The sequence below is a fragment of the Dunckerocampus dactyliophorus genome, chromosome 7 (assembly GCF_027744805.1).
Source record: "Dunckerocampus dactyliophorus isolate RoL2022-P2 chromosome 7, RoL_Ddac_1.1, whole genome shotgun sequence".
Taxonomy (NCBI): Eukaryota; Metazoa; Chordata; class Actinopteri; order Syngnathiformes; family Syngnathidae; genus Dunckerocampus; species Dunckerocampus dactyliophorus.
The window spans coordinates 31892204-31909891 of NC_072825.1; the positions used below are offsets into that span (position 1 = coordinate 31892204).

The window sequence follows — 17688 nt, forward strand, 5'->3', positions numbered from 1 at the left end:
TCAGCCACATTGGAGGCTTTTCCTTTTTAAGGTCATGCCACAGCATCTCAATAGGATTCAGGTCAGGACTTGAACTAGACCACTCCAAAGTCTTCATCCATTCAGAGGTGGACTTGCTGGTGTGTTTTGGATCATTGTCCTGCTGCAGAACGCACATTCTCCTTCAGGATGTTTTGGTAGACAGCAGGATGCATGCTTCCATTTATCATAGCAAGTCTTCCAGGTCCTGAAGCAGCAAAACAGCCCCAGACGGTCACACTCCCACCACCATATTTTACTGTTGGTATAATGTTCTTTTTTTAAAATGCGGTGTTACTTTTACGCCAGAAGTAATGGGACACACACCTTCCAAAAAGTTCAACTTTTGTCTGGTCAGACCACAGAGTATTTTCCCAAAAGTCTTGGGGATCATCAAGATGTTTTCTGGCGAAATGGAGACGAGCCTTAATGTTGTTTTTGTTCAGCAGTGGTTTTGGTCTTGGAACTCTGCCATGCAGGCCGTTTTTGCCGAGTGTCTTTCTTATGGTGGAGTCATGAACACTGACCTTAACTGAGGCAAGTGAGGCCTGCAGTTCTTTGGATGTTGTTGCGGGGTCTTTTGTGACCTGAGTCGTCACTGCACTTTTGGGGTAATTTTGGTTAGCCGGCCACTCCTGGGAAGGTTCACCACTGTTCCATGTTTTGGCCATTTGTGGATAATGGCTCTCACTGTGGTTTGCTGGAGTCCCAAAGAATTAGAAATGGCTTTATAACCTTTTCCACACTGATAGAGCTCAGTTAATGTCAGTTAAGTGATGTTTTAACCGGCGGGTGGCAATCACTTTTTTACACAGGGCCATGTAGGTTTTTTTTAAAATAAAAACTCATTTAAAAACTACATGTTGTGTTGAGTTGTGTTGTCATGGACTAATATTTAAATTTGTTTGGTGATCTGAAACATTTAAGTGTGACAAACATGCAAAAAATAAGAAATCGGGAAGGGTACAAACACTTTCACACCACTGTATGTACAGCCAATTCAATGAAGGAGTGCTCTTAGTGTCGTTACTTATTTCATTCCAAGCTTTCATTTATGGATCTTAGAAACCATCCCAGCAAATGAGAGTATTCTCTGAATTAAATACACAAGGGAGGACTACTTAGTGTGTTTTCATGGAGACTGCAGGTCTAAAATAGAGCCTGAGTGGTTTTGGCTATTTTAAGGAAAATGTATTCCCTAAATCCTTACACAACGTCCACCACCATCAACAAGATGAAATACTGCTAGCTGCTCTTGTGTCATCAGTCCACAAAGTGTCCATGCTCACTGTAGGTGTGAGGCAGCACGGCCAGCATACACACACAAAGAAAATCAGCCAAGTGGTGCTGATGTTGAGTCCGTGCCAACTGCACGCTAACCCAGTGTTCTGCAGGCTCTCTGGAGATCTGGTCTTAGTTTTTTTTTTTTTTTTTATCTACTGTGCTACTCCGTCCTTTTCTTTCTTCTCCATGCAACTTCATCAACAAAGACACACACACACACACACACGCACACACACAGGCTGATGCACATGCACATGTCCACCAGTCAGAATACAGAAGGCTGTGTTTATTTCCAGCATGCTGGCCTTGAATGCATGGATAGCCATCCTCCCCTTCCTCCTCCTCGTGCTCACTTCCGTCTCCCTCGAGGCTCTCGAGCTGCTGCTGCTGCAGTGTTCTGGAAAACCCACTCCACTCCATGTGTGTGTGTGTGTGTGTGTGTGTGTGTGTATAAGGTGTCTTCCTACAGGCAGATGTTGGCCTTGACCATTAAACACTCTCCGGTTACCTTCTAGCTTGTAATGCTTCCAATTCACCAACTGGCAGGTTTATGGACACACGCACGCACACACACACACACACACACACGTGTCCCATGCACTCATCAACCCATGTTCAGTCGCAGATCTGATACTATTGTACATGTTTAATGGCAATTAATTCAATCACTGGTGCCAACATGCAGTGTGTTTCCTTGTGTGTACCAAACACAGTGGGTACCAAAAGGGGCGGGGCAAAACACAGTGCAGTGTGTTGATAGGTGGACACTTCCAGAATGAGAAGACAAAAAATAAAAAGGAATATTTTCTTTGATAAAGTGCGGCCTTCCTTGCTCTGCTGCCATGCTACAATATCATTCTTAGGGTTTAGCACCATAGACGATTCATTCATCGTGTTTTTGTAGAATTTTTTTCAAATTTTGTAGTCCGTGCGGCAAAAGAGAGCACAGGGGATCTTGGTTACGGCCAAGATCAACCGCAAATGCTGAAAAAAACGGAAGTAATTAATGTTTTCCTCCACTTATTTCTTCAATTGCCATTGTTCGCTCGTGACTCACTGCAGGATTAAGCCCCAAATATGCACCACACACATCTGAAGTATAAAATGTATAGATACTCACCACTAATGAATGATAATGTTAGGTGATCTATGAAACAGATGGAATCAGAGTTCACAATGTAGCCTTTAGCCTGGTCGTCAGGCTAGCAGGCTCGAGAACGTGTTCCAAGCCGCGTCTACATAATCCATGCTCCTTGCAATTTACTGCACCATCGTATGTTAACCTGTGTTCACCTTGCTGCAAGTTTTGAGGCCAGATTGCCTGTGGAAGCTCGTGCTTCCATAACTATGTTGCGTTCAAGGACTGCCGAACAAAGTGCAAAATCTCAACGCTTCACAAAAAAAAACATTTTCTGTGGCGCATAAAGACATAAACAAGTCAAAATTGTGGTCATTTTTAACAAGGGTACATGTGTATGCTGTAGGTTTTACCTGTATTACCGTGTGCAGTATTCATGTTTTATGCTGATAAAATGGCCACTTGTCAGAGAGAAAACAATTAATAATAAATAATGAATTTAATAAAAATATGCATTTAATTCAATGTTATAATTTAATAAAAAGGTATTTAATACAATGTTATAATTTAATAAAATAAATCTAATGATTAAATTGATAAATAATGTAAAATTTGTACAATGTGGCTGTCGCCACAGTCGACTGTGATGAACTATATTCGCTCGTCATTATTGTTATTTTTTTTTTTATATTTGCTTTCTCCCTATTATCCCTTTTGTCTCAACCTCACCCCCAGCATCCCCACCGCCGCCATCCTACTGCAGATATCTCGCCAGCAGCACCTTCACTGTTTTGGCAGTGCCCGGCGAAGCCTGCTAGAAGGTAGAAGTAAGACAAAATAATGGCGGCCACATGCAGCTGATGTATAATTCATGCATCAATCCAGCAGATGTGTTGTATAAAGTAATTAACTAATCAGAACAATCAGGAGAGGGAGAGAGAGAGAGAATATGAAAGAGGGGGAAGCAGAGAGAGAGAGGGAGAGAGGGGGTAATCTCCAGATGCATCTGCTTGATGCGCCAAATGAAATCTGTCTGTCTTGGAGGGGCGCTTGCAGCAGGAAAAATGAGAGAGAGGGTGGGGGTGGGGAGGGGTGCATGAGTGCTCCCTTCTCGTTCTTTACAACTCAGTCTGCTGCTTCACTCCCACTGATGCTGCATCCAGCTTGGAGAGTGCACATTGTTGGCTCCTTTACAGACTGGGAACGAGACTGGGCCATCGAGTGTGACTTTAAAGCGAAACAATGTTTTTGTGATGGTGAGGCTTTAGGAAGAACATCCTTTCATTTTGGTTGCTCTATTTTCTGTGACATTTTTCCCATTTAATGGACAATTTCAATGGTGCCCCCTGTTGGTGGAAATGAGTTTTATATTTAACGTTACATGTTGCACTCTGCCTATTCTGTGACTGGTGGAATGGCGTCTCCAAACCTGATGGCCGCTGGTTCAATGCTCAGTTAGTTAGGATATTTCTACATTACAGTTCAGCTTCAGCATTCACACGCGATTTCTACAGCAATGTCTTCAACCAGTGAATCCATGTTATATATTAACTGTGCAGGTCAATTTGGCATTTTGTTATTTTCTTACCGATACCTATGTTGTCCGATATCGCGGATCTTCCCTCAAACTAATTTTGTGCAATGAACACATGATGCTTTTAGGGATGCTCCGATCCGATATTCAGGATCCGCTGTATTTTGAAGATCAGATAATATCAGCTTCCGCCACGAGATCGGGCCGGTCCAAATTGTATCTCGAAGTTCAAAGCAAAAAATCAGCCGAGAGACGGCTCACATCTAAAATAAACACTTGTTAGTTGGGACCCTCGCATGCCAAGGTACCAATGTATAAATGCCAGTAAAACTACTGCCCGTTCTTCCGTACCTTCTCGCTTCTCTCTGTCAAGTCGACATATTTCGTGACAATTCCAATCACAGCGACGGTAGATACAAATACCTTTGGTCTTGTTGTGCGAGCCATCTGCCTGTGTCTCCACAGTCACCGCTACGTCCTCAAGCTATGGTGTGGGCCGAGGATCAAACAGGACATGCGCACAATAATAGCGCATCAAAAAAATAAAAATTGTGACGTTAAAGGAAACTTGCATTAACTTTGACAGCCCCAATTTTTAGAGTTTTCTATTTCGCTTTTTGCTCAGTTTCTGGAACAAAGCAAGTCAAATACTGCGAGCTGATGGGATGGAAGCCCGTGCGCGCGCGCGCACACACACACACACAGACACACACACACACACACACACACACAGTGTCATTAGTAATCCTGTTTAATGTTATTTAGCAGATTTAAAGATCGGTGCTATTATGCCACATATTGGGGAATTGTCCTAACATTTAAATGAAGATGAAATCATTTGGGACATTGAATTGTGGCTGCTGTAATTTCATTCTAGATAGCATCAGTGCTATCCCTCCTATCTCTCTGCTCTCCATCTGAATTGTTTCTCATTACTCCTATCTCCCCGTCCTACCCCACCCCACCCCACTCCACCCCACCCTCTTTCCACAGTTGTCCTAAGCTGGAGGACCTTCCACCTGAGCAGTGGAGCCACTCTACAGTAAGAAACGCCCTCAAGGAGTTACTCAAAGACATGAATCAGAGCTCTCTGGCTAAAGAATGTCCCTTATCACAGGTGCTGAAGCCCAGTCTGCTTGTTACTCCCCCTTACGAAACAATAAGAACGAAAAATAGCCCAACTTTGCTACCATGCTACCAACCTGCAACACTATCTCCATCATACTTTATTCTTGACTTATTATTATTATCCAATGCCCTGAGTTTGATCTGGTGGGTTTGCAAACCAACGCAGTCGATAAAGCAGGCGTTATTAAGCAGAAGTCCGCTTAACTTACAGTGATGCCTTTCAAAAGATGCAACATCCATCCATTTACTGTTGTGTTGTTAAAGGGACTGCATGCAACTGACAAAAAATATAACAACACCAACACTGACTAGCATGTGTTACCAATAGTGGTTTGAGAAGAACAGATAGTACAAAAAAAGGCTCTTTTTTCACAATTAGGAGTGAAACTGCATAAAAGTGGTCAACAATAAAATAATTTCATAAGTACAGGTAAACCCTGCCATCTCTCCTCAAAACATAAAAAAGATGGGATGTGTAAGATATTATTTTTATCATATTGCTTTCATTGTGCTTGTTATTATTTTGTTTTTGTTTATTTAGATTTGGGGTTGCTTTTTCTTGTATTATTTTTGGGGATGGGGGGAAAAATGCAATTCTTGCAAATGACGACAATAACATAACATGACATAGTGTTGGCCACCAGTTACCCAGGGTGTGCCCCGCATCTCGCCCGAAGAGAGTTGGGTTGGGCTCCAGCATACCCGCGACCCTCATGAGCACAAGCGGTACAGAAAATGGATGAACATAATATAGCGTAACGTAACGTGACATAACATATCAGGGCATCATCAGGGCAGGGCACCCAGTGCCTTATTAGGAGGAAGAAAGGAGACAGACATTGGGTTGTCCTATGAGTGTCCTATGAACAAATAAACAACAACGTAAGATAACGTAACGTAAGATAATATAATTGACATACATGTTCGTTGTGAGTGTTGCAGAGGCAACCAACAACTTACATTCATGTTGTTATTATGATAGGCTGTATTATATTCAACAGTAGCTAATGTTAGTCGCTAAAATTGCGCATGTTACGCGGCGCATACTTTACGTATTCAAAGCAGGAAGAGGATGTACTGAAAGCAGGAAGAGGCGGGAAATAATGCTTGCAGCACATTCGAAATAGGCAGCCGGGGACCCCGTTGCATTACAGCCCCTTGAACATTAAAATAGTGCAGTCATATCGTATCACAAGGTAAATCCTACGCCTTGTGTATACATATGTTGCAGTTTGTGTGTATGTGTGTGTTAGGTGTCGCAGTGGACGTGTTTGTGTCAGCTGGGGGCATATATTGTCCTAACAGGCGCTGTAGTCACTATATCACGGTGGCAGCTCGGGACTGAATGGAATGAATGGCTGTATATCTCTCACAGGGACCAGTAGAGAGAGAGAGTGTGTGTGTGTGTGCGTGTGTGTGTGTATGTGTGTGTGTTACAATGTAAAGTTTGTGCAATGCATATAAATGTGCACAAGGTGTGTGATTCCAAACAGTATTTCATTGTGTTGTCAGTATGTTTAAATCCAAGTCTGTGTGCTGCCAGATCTGCTCCCAGGATCGCGTATGGTCACCTAGAGACCCTCTCACGCCTCGTGCACGCGCATGTGTGTGTGTGTGTGTTTGCGTGCGCGTATGCGCTTTAGCATTGCTGCGGTTGTGTATTTGCGTGTTTAGCCGGGCGTGAGTTGTGCGCTGATGATGTAAAGAGTCCCTGGGTGGCGTTCAGGCGGAGCCCAGCCCAGTCTGGTAATCACCCTGTTTACGGTCCATATGTGAAGAAGGCTCAGAAGAGAGTGCGCAAACACACACGCATGCCTCAAAACACACAAACACACACACATTATCACATACACACCGATTTTAAATTAAATTGAAGATTGCTTCAGTTCTCCAGTGAGGCTGAAAGATGATCTGGAAAATATCTTCAACTGTCCTTTTTCATTAACATAACAATATGTTTCTTCCTGTGTCTCTGCACTCTTTCTATTTATTTGGACACTTTCTAATATTTCTGCTTATTTTACTGACTAATAAGCTGCATAACTCCCATATTGTTAAATGACTACAGCCATCACTGATAGTGTCAGTCAGAGGTCAGCATAGGCGGTACCGCCATTTTCGTTATTACGTAACCCCTCGTTGATCGTGGTTACTTGGTTCCAGGCCCGACCGTGATACGTGAATTTTTGCAGAGTAGGATTCCTTACTTAGAAATTGAATATTTTTTAGGTTAGAGCATAGAAAGCCTGACACCTGGTGACCAGTGTAGAATACTACATATCATCACAACGTCTTTGAATGCATCTTCTGAATGCCTTATATTTGTATGTTACTTCATTTTATGCTTGAACGTGCTTAATTTAGGCAACAAATGTGTAAAAATTGCTTATATTTGCACATTTTTGACCAATAAGAGGCTGGATTCAGCCACAAAACAGCATGATTTATTAACACATGTTTGAAAAACGGTGATAGCTGTGACAATGATCCAGACGATGATCCAGATTATATATTCACCAATGACTTTGATAACAACACCATCAGTGGCCTGCTAATTAGTGATATCAGTGATCATCTTCCAGTGTTCACTATTTACAATGAACATTATAAGAAAAGACAGGTGGAGGCAAAAAAGACTTTTCAAAGATTGAAAGCTGACTACCCCCACTATTTCATGGTTGGAAACACTAACAGGAAGGACATGAACGCGGTAGTTGAAATGTTTAATGATTATTTTGTAAATATTGGACCAAAACTGGAAGAAGAAATTCCAAAACAAGACACAATTGATGAAGGGAATGATATTATTGATAGGAATCTTAATTCTATGTTTCTCACTGCTGTAACCAAGAAGGAGATCACTGATATTGTTAAACATTTTAAGGCAAAAACATCAACTGATTGTCATGGAATCGAAATGGAAACAGTTAAAAGGGTCATCAATGAGATAGCAGACCTGTTAACATATATTAGTAACTTATCATTTCAGACTAGAATATTTCCTAGCAAAATGAAAACAGCCAAGGTGGTTCCAATTTTCAAAAAAGGAGACAAACACCAATTTACAAATTATCGGCCAGTTTCCTTGTTAACACAATTCTCTAAAATTGTGGAGAAGTTATTTAATAATAGGTTGGACAAATGTATTAATAAGAATGAATTATTTGCTAGCAGTTAGAAAGGTACGGAATTAGAGGATTAGTCTTGAATTGGGTTAAAAGCTACCTAGCAAAGAGGAAACAATTTGTAAAGCTAGGAGAATACACATCTGGGAGTTTATACACCACGTGTGGAGTACCCCAGGGGTCCATACTGGGACCTAAACTGTTCAATTTGTATATAAACAATATTTGTAAAATTACAAAGGATGCAAAATTGGTCTTATTTGCGGATGATACGACCGCATTTTGTTCTGGTGAAAGCACACAGGACTAATTAAAAAGGTCAAGGATGAAAAGGTCATATTAAAGTCATGGTTTGACAGGAACAGATTATCCCTGAACTTAAGTAAAACTAAAATAATGCTATTTGGAAATAGCAGAAAGGATACGTACGACCAAATACAAATAAACGAAGTGGACATTGAAAAAGAGGAAGAATATAAATTCCTGGGGGTCATAATAGATGAAAAAATGAGTTGGAAATCTCATATTAAAAATATACAACAAAAGGTGGCGAGAAATATCTCTATATTGAATAAAGCAAAATATGTTCTTGATCATAAATCCCTCCACACTCTGTACTGTTCCTTAGTATTAGCATATTTAATGTATTGTGTGGAGATATGGGAAATAATTATAAAAGCAATCTTCACTCACTCACTGTACTGCAAAAAAGATGGTGAGGATCATTCATAATACCAAGTATAGACAACATACACACCTTTATTTTTAATATCACATATTAGTGATGATCATTCATAATACCAAGTATAGACAACATACACACCTTTATTTTTAATATCACATATTAGTGATGATCATTCATAATACCAAGTATAGACAACATACAAACCTTTATTTTTAATATCACATATTAGTGATGATCATTCATAATACCAAATATAGACAACATACACACCTTTATTTTTAATATCACATATTAGTGATGATCATTCATAATACCAAGTATAGACAACATACAAACCTTTATTTTTAATATCACATATTAGTGATGATCATTCATAATACCAAATATAGACAACATACACACCTTTATTTTTAATATCACATATTAGTGATGATCATTCATAATACCAAATATAGACAACATACACACCTTTATTTTTAATATCACATATTAGTGATGATCATTCATAATACCAAGTATAGACAACATACAAACCTTTATTTTTAATATCACATATTAGTGATGATCATTCATAATACCAAATATAGACAACATACAAACCTTTATTTTTAATATCACATATTAGTGATGATCATTCATAATACCAAGTATAGACAACATACAAACCTTTATTTTTAATATCACATATTAGTGAGGATCATTCATCATGCCAAGTATAGACAACATACAAACCCACTATTTTTAAAATCGCAGATATTAAAATTTGCAGATTTAGTACACTTACAAACCGCTAGAATAATGTATAAAGTTAATAATAACTCGTTACCCAAAAACCTCATCCAGTATTTCTCAATCAGAGAGGAGAAATATGATCTTAGAGGAAAATTAAACTTAAAACATTTATACACGAGAATTACGCCGAAAAGCCACAGCATTTCTGTATGTGGAATTAAACTATGGAAGGGATTGAGTAAGGAAGTCCAACAAAGTACAGAGATGAGCACATTCATAAACAATACAAGCAGTTGATGTTTGCTAAATACAAGGCAGAAGAGTCTTGACTGTTCTGTCAGGTTTGTTATGTTTTTGTTTTTTTTGTTTATAAAAAAAATCTTTATTTATTTATTAATTATTATTATTATTATTATTATTATTATTATTATTATTATTATTATTATTATTATTAATGTATATGTATATATATATATATATATATATATATATATATATATATATATATTTTTTTTTTTTTTTTTTTTTTTTTTGGGGGGGGGGAGGGCTGTCTTACCGTTATCTATTATGTGTTATCCTGACTATCACAGAAAACACGACATGGAATGCAGGAAGTGAACAACATGTACTGTACTAGATGTAGAATGGATGGGGGGTAGGATTAAATAAGCTTTGCTTCTTCCTACTCCTTTTGGACATGTGGAACGGTGAAAGGATGATTCATGAGATGTATTCCATTGGAACCTTCATGTTCAAATAAACTAAACCAAACCAAACCAAACCAGATTACCCCCAAAATGTATTCAGTTCTTTCATATCCCATTTCCGGCAATTCCTGAAAATTTTATCCAAATCCGTTCCGAACACAAACAAACAGATAAACAGATAAACACTGGCCAAAAACATAACCACCGTGCTGCGCTTGCGCTTTGCGGAGATAATAAACCACACCCATGCACAAATAATATAGATGATTAAAGGGTTCCCTGGCCTGAATCTGTCCATAGTGTCCCAACTCTAAAAGGACCACTTTCCATTCTTTCCATTCAGAGACTCAGTCACCAACACGTGGATAGTTTGTTTGGCGCACTGTTTGGCCGTACAATAACCCAGACACAGGCGCGTACAGTGTACATGTTTTTGGCAATAATATTTGCAGAAAACTGAATCCTATGAAAACGGGGGCGTAGGAAAACCGAGGTTCCACTGTATTATTTCTGGAAATGCACAATTGTCTATTTCATACTTAGGCTTTTGAGGCAATATGTTTAAGGTGGAAAAAAACAATATCAACTCCATTTTTTGTAATTATTCAGAGAGAACAGCTGGTTTGTATGTTAAGTATCAAAGCAACCTGGGGTCATGCTTTGTTTTACCTTCACACCTCCATCACCTACACATGCTTCTACCACCACGGCGTTTGACATCTGTCATCTCTGCAGGGTTCTGTGTGGTCTGCTTTGCTGCGACTTCACACGTTTTAGAGACATCTCGTGTTCCTGTGACCCATACTGTGAGCTAACCTATTTTGGTGCGGCGAGGTACAGTGGCACATCTTGTGTGTAAGATGCGACTATGTGATGTCGTCCGTGGCCAAATTAGAAGTTGGGAGGAATATGCAGTGATGAGCAGGAATTAGCCGAGTCAAATAATTTTTGTGGGTGTGTTAGAATGAAGATCGCATTGACGAACGCTGTAATGTGCATGCCAGGACAGTAGCTGGCGATGGCGATTGTCAGGAAAACAATGCATGATGGGAGTTCACGTTTGCAGGTTTCAAAACTTCACTGTTGTCATCATTACTGTTTTTGTCTAGTGTAAATAGCCCCGTAGACAGATACAATGGTACCTCGTTTTTTGTTGTTAATGCGTTCCAAAGGTTTTCTGTAAAACCGAATCATGCAAAATCGCAAACTATTTTTCTCATAGGAGATAATGTAAATCCAACTAATGTGTTCCAGACACCCAAAAATGTTAACACAAAACACTTTTAATGTAGAACAATTGCAATTGTACATGCAGAAAATGTGAATGTGAAAAATCATATAAATCTTGTTGGCGAGGACCGGAGAGGGAGGAGCAGAGGCGGGCCCACACGGCGGATGGCACCTTTGTGCTTAGCTATGAGTTATTTCTTGATTCTTTAATTGTGTTTCTCACCTTCCTTATCAAAGTGCTTGCACTTGCAATGTTCTTTGGCCCCATGGTGGGTTAGTTTGCAGCCGTACCTAATAAAAAAAAAGAAAAAATCAGACACTTGTGGTGTAACTGTGTTCATTAGGAAAGAACTACAAAGTAAACCACTGAAGATGTCATAAGAGTTGTTGGACTGGTGCAGTGTATTAAAACCACCAAAAGACTGAGCCACCAACATGTGGGCCTTACAGGATACCCTAGCATTGTGTAAACTAAGTATCGTGAGATTTGGTGTTAGGTGTGTGATCCAAAATGGCTGAATAAACGAGCAAGTTTTTAAATAAACGACAACATTTTGGCAAAAATGTTTGTGGAAAACGCAATCACACAAAAACTGGGGCGTTCAAAAAGGAAAGTTCCACGAATGGGACGAGGTTGTTAATGTGATGTACACGTTTAGCTGCGGCCGCCATCAGGGGCTTAAACGATGCTAATCCTGCTTCTTCATTGAGCCAATCAGGCGCAGCGCTCTCATTGATACCAAGCTTGGCAGACCCCCTTGCCCACTGTCACAGACACTATGGCAACAAACAAGCCAACACCCAGCCCCCATCACCCCCAACACACACACACACATCTCTCCACCCGCTCCCATTGTTGCCCCCCCCCAGCTTACCCGTTCACTGCGAGGCCCCTGATGCACCAGCTGCAAACAGTCATCAAAATGCCATCTTCCCATGCAAGTGTGTGCATGCATATATGGAGGGGGAAGGGGGCGGGTCACCCCAGTTGAGGTGATTGGTGTAATTGAGCTGTGTGTGTGTGTGTGTGTGTGCGTGTTTGTGTGTGTGATGTGCACTTCCTCAGCACCTCCTGCGTGCTGACTCCAGGCCAGGCTGAGATTGAATGTGTGTGTCCAGTTGAGCACGTGTGTCGCTCTGTGCTTCTGTGGCACACTTTGACAGCCGACAGTCCGAGCCTGCTGCAGCACAGACGCACAAAGTTGCATGCACACACACACACACACACACAGACTTCCTGTCTCCCTTGATGGGACTGGAGTAGATGTTAGGGTCCGATAATCGCCCAGTGTCACTTCCTGGTCCTGCTGATAAGCTCTGTGAGCTGCAGATAGCAATCACCGAGAGAGTGCACACAAGCACATATCACACACACACACAGGTGCAGTGCCATGTTACCTGTTGACACGTCATAGCCGAGCCCCCCGCCCCAATTCTCCTGATGGCACCACGGGGGCACACAGGGTCCTGTTAGGTGCCTGCTTTTTTATGTGCGTGTGTAAAATGCAGAGGGCCCCCCCCCTCCGTGAGGGAAAGAGAATGATGTATTGAGGGAGAGGGCTGATTAATGAGCAGCGTTTATTAGAACATCTGTGTCAAAGATGGCGGACAAGGCGAGAGAGCTCGAGAAAGAGAGCCTGCGTCTTTGCTTCTTGTTTGTTGCCAGCAGCTTCCCTAGCCCGGATATGCTGTAAATAAAACATTGCAGGCTGCAGGAGAGTTCATTACATAGCAAGAGATCCAGAGAAGACCAATAATGTCCATGCCTGAATGTGCACAAGGAGTGAGGACAAGCTCGAAACAGTCAACCTTTAACATTGCCCCGGCTCACGACTTCAAAAGCTGAGGTTTCCTCCACTAATACCAGTATGACATGAATGCAGAATAAAAAACCTCTTCATGCATAAATGTATAAACTATTACAATTAATATTTTGTCTTCTGAACCCTCAATTCAACTTTCATTGAATGAAGACTTTTCAATAGAACCATAAAAGCCTGCTTGTAATACAATGCGTCATCCTGCTAGCTTCCAGTATTTAAAAACAAGTTGAGGCTCATTTGCTCCTTTTTGCAGGCCAACCCCCACCAAGGTGTCACCATACAAAATGCATTGATGGAACATGTTACATGATGCCCAAACCAGTTGTACAGTGAATGTAGCATCTTAGCAGACCCTGACCCAGAACAGGATAAGTGGTATACAGACGTAACAGGTGCCAGCTGCTGCAGTTGTGCTAAAGTACGTAGGTGAACCTCACTCTCTAACTCCTTAAGAGTCACGCTGAACATTGAGTTGATAGCTTCCAGCCCGGGCGGAACACGAGGCTAATTTCTTTACATATTTTAAAGAGAGAGAGAAGGCTTCTCGGTTGTACAGGGAGCAAGTGTAGTGAGGCCGGTACTGGATAAATGATCTGTTCTCCTAATTCTAGTTAGCACTCGAGCAGCAGTATTCTAGGCCAGATACTCGTCAATTAGGAAGATGGATTTTTTTTTTGTGTCGATGTAAAACGCCCGGAGGTTGGACTCCAGTTCTCAGTTGTCGTGGAATCACTTCGGCGAAGGCCCTTTTCTGTTCTCAGTGCACAAGCAAAGTCCAGGAAGACACATTTGGAGATGTGGAAGAACAATTCCCAACCGGAACACATTTGGGATGAACTGGAACGCAGATGGAGAAATGCCCCAAAATCTTGTAGAAAGTTCTTCCAGTTCCAACTCTCCATTTCTAATGCTTATCCTGTTCAGGTTCTCAGGGAGCTGGAACCTAGCCCAGGTGACTGTGGCACTAGCAGAGAGACACTCGCAAAAAACCATCACTGAGTAGGGATGGCGAGTCAACCACTGGATGTCTTCCCAGTTTGTTTTGTCTTATCATTGCTGGACGTCACGTCCGGTTGCCGTCGTCACAGGCTCAAGCAGATAGGGACAAACAAGCGTAGTCGTAGCGAGACATCAAGTGACTGAAAGAGTGAAAATGACACATTCTCGCATGTGGAAATAGTTATTTTCAGAAAAAATTCTCACAGAATTCCTAGGATAGTCCATCATAAGGAGAAAAGCATTCAAGAAGCAACCAAAAACCGCAGAGAAAGGTGGCTGCTGAACCTGTTGCTCTTGAGTGAAGCTGAGTAGGAATATGCTCAAGTTTGAACTCAAAAGTTAAAATTTTGTTGGAACTCCAAAATCCATCCATCCATCCATCTTCTTCCGCTTATCCGAGGTCTGGTCGCAGGAAGAGAAGCCCAGGCTTCCCTTTCCCCAGCTGCTTCCTCCAGCTGTCAAACTCAAAATGCTCATGAAAATTTGAGCGTAGAAGGCAATGTGGGCCACCAGATCATTTGAAATGTCGACTTCCAGAAAAATTGCTTAAATCTTCAGTCTTTCTTCTTAAGAGTGTTTGCATCAACTCCATCAGATATCTGGCTAGTATATGCGGCTCGAAACCTTTATAATACTGTATAAGGAGTAGTCATCGTTGTGCTAACTTAACATATAGAATGTTTGCCCCCAAGTCAAACCCAAAAGTGATGCGGACTGCCTCCAGGTCATGTGATTGCAACCCAGCAATTTTCTTCGCTTGTCACATCCTGTACTGGGGATGGTCATGTGACCTTATCCTTTTTGTATTATATGACATAGTAGAACCTTGAACGTTAGATGGACAGGTGGATTGCTGAAGCGTCTGCAGTGATGTGGACTCTGCGTCAGTCTGACGCAGGTGAGAAACGTTGGTGAAAAAGAAGCTGACTTGAAAGACGAAGCTCTCAAATTATTGGTCGATCTATGAGCATGAGATTGACAGGCACTCACTGACCGTCGTGGTGAAGTGAGAGCTGAGCTGGAAGGCAAAGCTTTCAATTTACTTGTCCATCTACTTTTTGGGCAGCTTTGGGTTGTTGCAGACACAAGCGGCCAAAATGAGTTTCTCCGTAGGGAGGCCGGGCTCTCCCTGACAGATAAGGTGAGGAGCACTGTCCCAGGAGACCCAGGAGATGTTGGAGAGACTAATGTCCCTCAGCAACCCTGGGAACGCCTCAGGATCTGCCGGGAGGAGCTGGACAAAGCAGCCGGGGAAAGGGAAGCCTGGGCTTCTCGTCTTAGCAGGCTGCCCCTGTGCCTGTGCCTGTGCCCGACCTCGTATACCTTGGTTTCTGGACCAATACATCAGCAAGGATGATCCTTTCTGTAACTGGTGTTGCAACATGAATAAATAGTGGTAGTCAGTAGTAGTAGTAATCGTATTTGGGAAGCATTAAAGCTACAGATAACAGACCGTGGTTGTCTGGAGCGTGATAGTTCACATAAAAAGAATATCTGCTCTTAGGTCGGGGGTAAGGAGTTCGGGGGTCAGGCACTTCCTCCAGTGCAGAGGATCATAATCGGGTAGGGGCTTACTGAGCTTGCGAGCAGCCGCCCCCAGTGTTTACATTATGGAAAATGATAAAGATGGCATACCTGTAATTTGAAAACAGATGGCTGGGCTCTCGTGAATATGCATGACGATCGAAAACTGTTTTTCTCCCGCGCCAACCTTGATATTCACCCGCAGGCCAGCAAGGTGTTAAAACATTCATTTTAATAATGAAACCGGTACGGAGGAGAAGCATCTCGCCTCTTTGTTTATCTCCGAGGAGGAGGAGGGTGATGGGGAGGACCGACGTCAAAGAGATGAGACGGGAGCGCACGTGCGACATGATCACCGCGACCTGCCAACTTCTTGAAGTTGAAGTTCCTAACAGATTGTTTCAATAAAGACAGTGTGTGCTTGCTTGCATGGGCCAGATGCTGGTGCTGCTATGACTATGAGATGACTCAGACGCTGGCCTTTTGAAGGTAAATATCTTTAATGTTGACTCCCAACAGATGCGGAGCTGCACTCTCAATTAGACGCTCGAAGAAGAAAAAGACACTTCAGACAAACTCAGTGGCATTTGATAAGTGCAGATAAAGCCTTGTTTGATTTGTATTTGTTTTACAAGACCCCAACCGCTTGCACGTCTGATATCTCGCTCGCCTTTCCCTTCCTATCTTGTTTCTTTTCCAAAGCAGTTGCTCTTCACCCGACCTGGTCTTTTTATTTGTTGTGACAAGCCGCTGTGTCGCCGCATGTTTCACAAGCATTAACGTTTTGTCTGCCTTTTGCACGGCGGGATCCTAACGTCTCCCTCTCCCGCTCTCTCAATCAATCTCTCTTTCAGAGTATGATTTCCTCCATTGTCAACAGCACTTACTATGCAAATGTGTCGGCGGCAAAGTGTCAGGAATTTGGGCGCTGGTATAAACATTTCAAGAAGACAAAGGATATGATGGGTAAGCAAAACCGACCGGGAGGGGGGGCTTCAAAGTATGACACACACACTTTTGTCTCTCGCACACACACACACACACACACACACACACACACGCACACACACACACACACACACTAATGCAATATGTTCTCTGACTGTCTCTTTGTCACACATTTTGTATCTTGTTATCTAATAATTTGCGATTACGCCACACTGTTTAGCAGCTGAGCTGACTTTGCTTTTGATTCATCAAATAGCTCCGCAGCCAAATTGAGGCCTTGGACTCTTTTTATCTGCCTCTCTTTTTGTGTGCAAGCTTAAATAAATACACTAGTGTATTCAAGTCTCAGATCAGCACGTAATGGCGTAACTGATGTAAAGCCAAGGTCACAGCCGCTCGTAATTTGCTCCTGCGACCGGTCTCTGCATAAAGTAACGCAAGAAACGCACGTGTGTGAAATGATGATTTTTGAGCCTTAGACTGGCCGCAGAGGTTCTTTGTCATGTCATACTCTACGGGTGCTTACGTTTTTTTCAGGTTGCAAGACAAACTTATGCATTTCGTAGGTCTTCGTACGTCATCCATGTGGTCAACGTGTGTCTTTTGTACATTTTGCTGGTGTCAAGTTTGGGCAAAACGTCAATATTTTTGTACATCACATTTGCGGACTCCTGTCTATGTCGTGCGCCACACATGCACCCCACATACCTGATTAGTGCAGGCTATGCACTTTCAGATATTTCGTACGTCCTCCATGCGTTTCAAGATCGTACTCCTCCATGGTCACCACAACTACGTTCGCCCTGAACAAAAAAATCATACGTCATACCTCGGCTTTATGGAAGGTTACATATCAAGGCACATACAAGAGTA

At 41.9% G+C, this 17688-nt stretch overlaps 1 protein-coding gene across 6 annotated transcripts in view; it reads left to right on the top strand.

The window, feature by feature from the left end:
* The window catches only part of LOC129184690 (DNA-binding protein SATB1), an 83893-nt gene that overhangs the window by 21719 nt on the left and 44486 nt on the right, over nt 1-17688 (top strand). For 5 of the 6 annotated variants that reach the window (XM_054780857.1, XM_054780860.1, XM_054780862.1 and 2 more), the window contains exons 5-6: nt 4908-5031; nt 16722-16833. In XM_054780857.1, the coding sequence (XP_054636832.1) occupies nt 4908-5031; nt 16722-16833 (236 nt within the window). The remainder of the gene's footprint in view (nt 1-4907; nt 5032-16721; nt 16834-17688) is intronic. The other variant, XM_054780861.1, reaches the window with a different exon arrangement.